The 8,544-nt window shown below is 38.3% G+C and overlaps 1 protein-coding gene across 1 annotated transcript in view; it reads right to left on the bottom strand.

Annotated features, from left to right (window-relative positions):
- The window catches only part of LOC107723777 (receptor-type tyrosine-protein phosphatase mu-like), a gene marked incomplete at its 3' end in the record, with an annotated part of 134,985 nt that overhangs the window by 41,420 nt on the left and 85,021 nt on the right, over positions 1-8,544 (bottom strand). Inside the window, exons 3-4 of the mRNA XM_016532488.1 lie at positions 8,053-8,327; positions 388-400 (exon numbers count right to left, since the gene is read on the bottom strand). Of these exons, the coding sequence (XP_016387974.1) occupies positions 388-400; positions 8,053-8,327 (288 nt within the window). The remainder of the gene's footprint in view (positions 1-387; positions 401-8,052; positions 8,328-8,544) is intronic.

Consider the following 8,544-nt stretch of genomic DNA (forward strand, 5'->3'; position numbering starts at 1 on the left):
TGAAACGAGTTTAGACTGATATGAGAGTGGGTATATGAAGTTCTTCCATTTTAAGGGACTTAACTGTAATTGAATGTGGATAAAAGTCTGTTTTAATTGACCAGCAGTCGCTGCCATCCATCCCCAAACAAGCATAAACAGAGATGCTGATGTTTGACTGTCCAATTGGAGCGGTCAGAGGGACAGGATTCCCCTGGAGGACACGAGCACAGATGAGAAACTGGAATGAATGGTTTCTTCAGGAACTGGGTGCGGTTCTCCATACAGACCATAATATTACACAGCACTGCCAGCTCTCTCTCTCTCACTCTCTCTCTTTAACACACACACACACACTGCAGCTGCTGCATCACTTTAACCCCACCACTGCCATCAGCAGACTCTTACCGCACTCACGGACCTGGACGAGACAGAGATGAGACACAGTTTGATGAGATGAGATGAGTCAAGAGATGAGACTAGATGAGAAGAGGTGAGATGAGAAGATAGACCAAATGGGACAAGAGACTAAAGGAGAGATAAGCTAATATAAGAAAACTATAAAAAAGATGAGACAAGATAAGAGAAAATAATAGAGGAGGAGAGATGAGCTGAGATGATATGAGAGAAGAGACAAAGTTTGATACGATAAGATCAAGAGATGAGACTAGATGAGAAGAGACGAGACAAGGTTTGATGAGATTAAATTAATCAAGAAATGTGACTAGATGAGAGCTGAGATGAGAGATGAGATGAGATGAGACTAAGTTTGATGAGATGAGATGAATAAAGAGATTCAAGAGAAAACTATATGAAAGCTGACATGAGACAAGAGTAGAGGATGAGATGAGATGAATCAAGAGATTCAAGAGAAGACTAGATGAGAGCTGAGATGAGACAAGAGTAGAGAATGAGACGAGATGAGGTCAGATGAGACCAAATGAATCAAGATATTCAATAGAAGACTAGATGAGAGCTGAGATGAGACAAGAGTAGAGAATGAGATGAGAGGAGATGAGACGAGACGAGTCGAGACGAGATGAGAAGAGACGAGACAAATCAAGAGATTCGAGAGAAGACTACATGAAAGCTGAGATGAGACAAGAGCAGAGAATGAGATGAGATGAGACAAAGTTTGATGAGATGAGATGAATAAAGAGATTCAAGAGAAAACTAGATGAAAGCTGAGATGAGACAAGAGTAGAGAATGAGATGAGACGAGATGAGGCGAGATGGGACAAAATGAATCAAGATATTCAACAGAAGACTAGACGAGAGCTGAGATGAGACAAGAGTAGAGAATGGGATGAAACAAGACAAGATGAGTCGAGATGAGATGAGAAGTGATGAGACAAATCAAGAGATTCGAAAGTAGACTACATGAAAGCTGAGATGAGACAAGAGTAGAGAATGAGATGAGACAAGACGAGTCGAGGTGAGATGAGATGAGAAGAGACAAGACAAAGCAAGAGATTCGAGAGAAGACTACATGAAAGCTGAGGTGAGACAAGAGTAGAGAATGAGATGAGACGAGACAAAGTTTGATGAGATGAGATGAATAAAGAGATTCAAGAGAAAACTAGATGAAAGCTGAGATGAGACAAGAGTAGAGAATGAGATGAGACAAGACGAGTCGAGGTGAGATGAGAAGAGACAAGACAAATCAAGAGATTCGAGAGAAGACTACATGAAAGCTGAGGTGAGACAAGAGTAGAGAATGAGATGAGACGAGACAAAGTTTGATGAGATGAGATGAATAAAGAGATTCAAGAGAAAACTAGATGAAAGCTGAGATGAGACAAGAGTAGAGAATGAGATGAGACAAGATGAGGCGAGATGAGACAAATATCAAGATATTCAATAGAAGACTAGATGAGAGCTGAGATGAGACGAGTAGAAGATGAGATGAGACAAAATGAATCAAGATATTCAACAGAACACTAGATGAGAGCTGAGATGAGACAAGAGTAGAGAATGAGATGAGACAAGACGAGTCGAGACGAGACGAGACGAGATGAGGTGAGGCAACACGAGATGAGATGAGACGAATCAAGATATTCAAGAGAAGACTTGATGAAAGCTAAGATGAGACAAGAGCAGAGAATGAGATGAGACGAGACAAGACGAGACGAGATTAGATGAGAAAAGACGAGACAAATCAAGAGATTAGAGAGAAGACTACATGAAACCTGAGATGAGACATGACAAGATGAGTTGAGACGAGATGAGGCGAGGCAACACGAGATGAGATGAGACGAATCAAGAAATTCAAGAGAAGACTAGATGAGAGCTGAGATGAGACAAGAGTACAGCATGAGATGAGACGAGACAAGACGAATCAAGAGATTGTGAGGAGATGAGATGAATCAAGGGATGAGACTAGATGAGAAGAAAGAGCAAATGAGACAAGATGAATCAAGAGGTGAGACAAGATGAGATGAGAGAAGATGAGACGACAGGAGACGAGATGAGACTAGACGAGGTGAGAGGAGACAAGACTATATGAGAGCTAAGATGAGACAAGAGTAGAGAATGACACAAGACGAGACAAGATGAATCAAGAGATTCAAGAGAAGACTAGATGAGAGCTGAAATGAGAAAAGAGAAGAGAATGAGATGAGACGAGACAAGATGATACTAGATGAGAGCTGAGATGAGATGAGACAAGAGAAGAGAATGAGAAAAGATGAGAAGAGAGATGAGCTTTGTCACACAGGTGAAAGCAGTGCTCAGACGAGTCTCATTATCATCTCAGTCTTGTCTCATGTAGAGAATGTGAAGGCTCAGGGTGGCGTTTGAGCTCTCATCGCTCTGTCAATTTATACAATATGTACTGTATAAAGCACTATAGAAACAAAACTGACTGACTCTTTAAAGATTAAAACAACAGGATCTTCTGTCTGACTCCAGCTCGACACACAGCAGCCCCCGCAAACACTCAGATGAAGCTTTGTTTTTTTCATAACGAGCATGTCGAGAAGTAAACAAACTTCTCATTGCACTAATAACATTACACATGAATTATAATTAGCATTTCAGGACTGAAGACATTAGGTTGCACTTAAATCTGAGCTAACCAGTAAAGCCACTGTTCCCGGAGTCAAAGGACAAATATGCTCACGAGGAAATCTGAACGGGTCAGATGCAGAACGCATAAAAAGTAAACGCATGTCACAATCAATTAAAAGTTATGATCGCTGACCTGAACGCATCAATTAGCATGGCGGATTCAACTGTGTCCTTCTAGTGAGAAAAACATCAAATCGAGACTGTAATTACAAAATAATGTCCAAAGCACCAGGTGGTTTCATTTTGACGATCACTTACGATACTGTGCAGTTAAAGCAACCTATAATTGATGCAGAACGCATAAAAAGTAAACGCCTGTCACAATCAATTAAAAGTTATGATCGCTGACCTGAACGCATCAATTAGCATGGTGGATTCAACTGTGTCCTTCTAGTGAGAAAACATCAAATCGAGACTGTAATTACAAAATAATGTCCAAAGCACCAGGTGGTTTCATTTTGACGATCACTTACGATACTGTGCAGTTAAAGCAACCTATAATTATCCTGACGTTGCTAATTAGATACACATTCGCTCTATTCTTATCACACAGAGCGATGCATGTGGAATCCTTTCAAGAGCCTTAATAACACACGCTAGTTAGAGATCAAACATCATCCAGTTGAGCTAATCGGGCAGCATTTGAGATCATTCCTAAATGCAGACGGGATGGAAATATCTCTAAGAATAGAAAGGAAATACAGGCGCCAACACATGGGCGTCTCCTGCGGCCCTTTATACTCATCGATGACAGATATGTGCATGTTCAACCGCTCCCAAAGCCGGAATGCTGTGTGGGTTAGTCTTCCTGACAAATGCGCTGGATGTTTTCATGAACAGCAGTGAAGGAACATATTTCAGGCTGCTGAGGTTAAAACCACAGACGGACAGTCTCCGTTTACCGCCGTACTCACTACATGCTCGCTGTTGTTAATCTGAGGGTTACATGTGTGTTTGTGTTTGTGAATGAGGAACTTCAGGTCAGATCAGGGTTGCATGGACTTCTTCTGCTTCAGCAGCTTTTTTTCTCATGTTAAAATGATTTTGTTTTGAATTTCAGCAGATGGTCATTTGTAACTACCTTTTTAAAAATGCAAACACATAAAACTTACATTATGATAAAAATGCATGAAGCAAAGATTCACATACAAGTAATAATAATTGCATGGAAATATTAAAATAAATAGAGAGATAAAAAAAATAATATATAATAAATAAATAAATAAATAAAAAGTACACCCAGCAAGTTCAATTTCAGCTAAAGCAATGTATATATATATATATATGAAAATATATTTACAGTAGTTTCAAAATGTATTTCAGGGGCAAAAAATAAATTTCCAATCTTACAGCAACCTACATTTAGGCTAAATGCAATATATAAAAAAATATATATTTGTGCCATTTTTTGTATATTTGAAATATATATATATAATTTATTTATTTATTATTTATTCAGTTCAATGTTGATTCAATAATATTGTCAATATTGAAAAATCCATCATTTATGAACCAAATTCAATTTCAGCAGTAAAACAGCACTACAGAAGTCATTATTCAGATCAATTCAGTAAGGTTTTGTTCTCTTCTGATTATTTGATCAGTCAAATCAATAATATTATTGAATATTAAGTGTCTTTTAAAAGATGTGACCACTAAAGTTTTGGAACACCATTTTAGTAAATAAGAAAATTAATTTTAATTAATTGCAACTAATGCAATCAAAAGTGAATAATCTGCCAGAACCCAACAGAACCATTGATCTGGCTTATGAATTGTCTCAAACTCCTCCAGACGTCATGATGAATCTGTAGAGATGAAATGATCACGTATGGCAGGGTCTGGTGCTGTTTCTCCTAATCAAAACTCATTCTGTATTATTTATAAGCTTGTTTCCTCATGGGGACCTAAAAATGTCCCCACAAGGTCAAAATTTACTAGTATTACTATCCTTGTGGGGACATTTAGTCCCCATAACGTGATAAATACCAGGTACACACACACACACACACGCACACGCACATGCACACACACGCACACGCACACACACACACACAAGCTGTTGGTAAAGGAAGGGCTGCACAATTAATTGAATTAAAACCGAAAAAGCGAAATGACTTTGTGTGATTCTCAAAATGCGAAGACTGTGATTTAGTTAAATAAACATATGCATGGCAGTGTGTTCTTGTACAGGTGAGCGGCTCATGATCGGGTGTTTTCAGCGTCTCTTCATCTGCTTACAACACGCCTTTGAAAAGCAACACAAACCATCTTCATAAACTTGTATTGAGAAACACATATAAACCATCTGTTGCCAACAAAACACAAGCTTTAAGAGCTGCATGCAGTTTACCACCAAGGTTTTGTTCTCTTCTGATTATTTGATCAGTCAAATCAATAATATTATTGAATATTAAGTGTCTTTTAAAAGATGTGACCACTAAAGTTTTGGAACACCATTTTAGTAAATAAGAAAATTAATTTTAATTAATTGCAACTAATGCAATCAAAAGTGAATAATCTGCCAGAACCCAACAGAACCATTGATCTGGCTTATGAATTGTCTCAAACTCCTCCAGACGTCATGATGAATCTGTAGAGATGAAATGATCACGTATGGCAGGGTCTGGTGCTGTTTCTCCTAATCAGCCAACAAAACACAAGCTTTAAGAGCTGCATGCAGTTTACCACCAAATAAAAGCTCAATGATTTAATCTTTGAATATGAAGAAATTAAGACTTAAGCATTGTAATTTTACTGTTGTACTGTAAAATAAAATTACTACATTTTATTTAAATCTACTTTTTATTTTACAGTAAAATATTACAATGTCACAGTATCGATCCTTAATTAGTTTATTGTTTTATTTATAAATAATATTTTACAGTCATAATCATTGTGCAACCCAACCGGGCTTTAAATTAAGTTTTTAACCAGTCGTTTAAAAGATGTGACCACAAAAGGTTTGGAACGCCATTTTAGTAAATAAGAAGATTTATTTTAATTAATTGCAACTAATGCAATCAAAAGTGAATAATCTGCCAGAACCCAACAGAACCATTGATCTGGCTTATGAATTGTCTCAAACTCCTCCAGACGTCATGATGAATCTGTAGAGATGAAATGATCACGTATGGCAGGGTTTGGCGCTGTTTCTCCTAATCAGGCCGGGTCTCATCGTAACCTCTCTCGCTCGCTCCTCAGCGCCTCTCTAATGGAGTAATTTACCCAAACACGCTTCCCCTGTGCCGGGTCACTGGGGCTCGTTCCACCAATTAACACGGGGCTCCGTCAATGCCCATGAGAGCCGCTCGCTAATGACCAGCATGTGTGAAATCAGAGCCGTTCTCTCTCTCTCTCTCAGCACATAATGTCACAGTATCGATCCTTAATTAGTTTATTGTTTTATTTATAAATAATATTTTACAGTCATAATCATTGTGCAACCCAACCGGGCTTTAAATTAAGTTTTTAACCAGAAAATTCACAATTAGATTTTTTCCCCAAATTGCACAGCCCCAGGTAAGGGTGTTTTCCTGCTGGTCCTATAGTTCAGACATTAAAAACATCAAACAGCTTCTGAATTTTTAAATAAAATATAGCATGTTTTGAATAGAAATGGCATTTGGTGTGCAACACTACTGATCCATTTCTAATTTTCAAATAATTCTTACTGATGTTACCAAAAACTTCATCACAAATCACAGGATTCTTTGATGAATAAAAAGTTAAACAGAAGAGCATTTATTTAAACTTTTTTTTATTTTCTAACTATATACACTACATTTCAAAAGTTTGGTGTCTGTAAATTTTTATTCTTTCTTTTTTTTTTTGAAAGAAATTAAAACTTTTATTCAGCAAGGATGTGTTAAATTGTTAAGAAGTGATAGCAAAAGATTTATATTGTTAGAAAAGATTTATATTTTGAATAAATGCTGTTCTTTTTAACATTTTATTCATCAAAGAATCCTGAAAAAAGTATCGCAGTTTCCCCAAAAATATTTGGAAGCACAACTGTTGCCAACATTGATAATTCTAATAATAAATCAGCATATTAGAATGATTTCTGAAGATCATGTGACACTTTATACTGGAGTAATGAGACGTCATGATGAATCTGTAGAGATGAAATGATCACGTATGGCAGGGTTTGGCGCTGTTTCTCCTAATCAGGCCGGGTCTCATCGTAACCTCTCTCGCTCACTCCTCAGCGCCTCTCTAATGGAGTAATTTACACAAACACGCTTCCCCTGCGCCGGGTCACTGGGGCTCGTTCCACCAATTAACACGGGGCTCCGTCAATGCCCATGAGAGCCGCTCGCTAATGACCAGCATGTGTGAAATCAGAGCCGTTCTCTCTCTCTCTCTCAGCACATGTGAAAATTAAGCTCTACCGGAGCAGAAAATGTGATTCACTTTCTCTCTAACGGAGGGCAAGATTTTCATTATATTCACCTGAAATTGAGGGTCAGGTGACGGAAAGACAGAAAATAACATTCTGACCACACACACAGAGACACACACACACACACACACACACACACACACACATGTTGTGTATTCATCACGTTATGGGGACATTCCATAGGCGTAATGGTTTTTATACTGTACAAACTGTATGTGCTATTGCCCTACACCAACCCTACCCCTAAACCTACCCCTCACAGGAAACTTTGTGCATTTTTACTTTCTCAAAAAAACTCATTCTGTAAACATCAAACAGCTTCTGAATTTTTAAATAAAATATAGCATGTTTTGAATAGAAATGGCATTTGGTGTGCAACACTACTGATCCATTTCTAATTTTCAAATAATTCTTACTGATGTTACCAAAAACTTCATCACAAATCATCTACAGATAATGTCAACAAACAAACAGCTATTTAATCCAGTCGGAGTTATAGTATATTAAAAATTGTCCTGGCTATTCCAAGCTCTATCATTGCACTCGCACGGCATAAAAGCCCGGTTTCATCCAGACAGTGGTGTGTGAGTGGATCTCACCTGGTAGAAGTTGGGCCAGTACGTGCTGATGGCCAGCTCCACCTGGTTCCAGCTGCGTCCAGCCGGTCCAGACGTGTTCCACACAGGCAAACCCATCGGGCTGTTGTTCTCCTTGATGTAGACGTTCAGATGTCCAGGCCGTCCTCCCGCTCGTCCCGCCACGTAATACTGGAATATGACGCAGTGCGTGTCGTTCTCCTTCAGCTGCGGCGTGAAGAGCAAAGCCTTCTGACCCGCAAACCGACCCGTCGAGTTCACCATCATGAACGCAGAACCTGTGGACGATAAACCCAACATCTCACTTTCTCTGCACTTCTGAACCGTTTGATTGTTAATTCACATATAAATGTCAGTCAAGAGTATTACTGTGAATGCAATTGCTCTCTGACACATTTCTGAGTTGTGAAAGTGTCCATATGATGTAGATGTTATTTAAAAATATATTGTATATATATATATATATATATATATATATATATACACTCTACCGGT

Source organism: Sinocyclocheilus rhinocerous, unplaced genomic scaffold (assembly GCF_001515625.1).
Source record: "Sinocyclocheilus rhinocerous isolate Xijiao unplaced genomic scaffold, SAMN03320098_v1.1 scaffold94, whole genome shotgun sequence".
NCBI classification, from domain to species: domain Eukaryota; kingdom Metazoa; phylum Chordata; class Actinopteri; order Cypriniformes; family Cyprinidae; genus Sinocyclocheilus; species Sinocyclocheilus rhinocerous.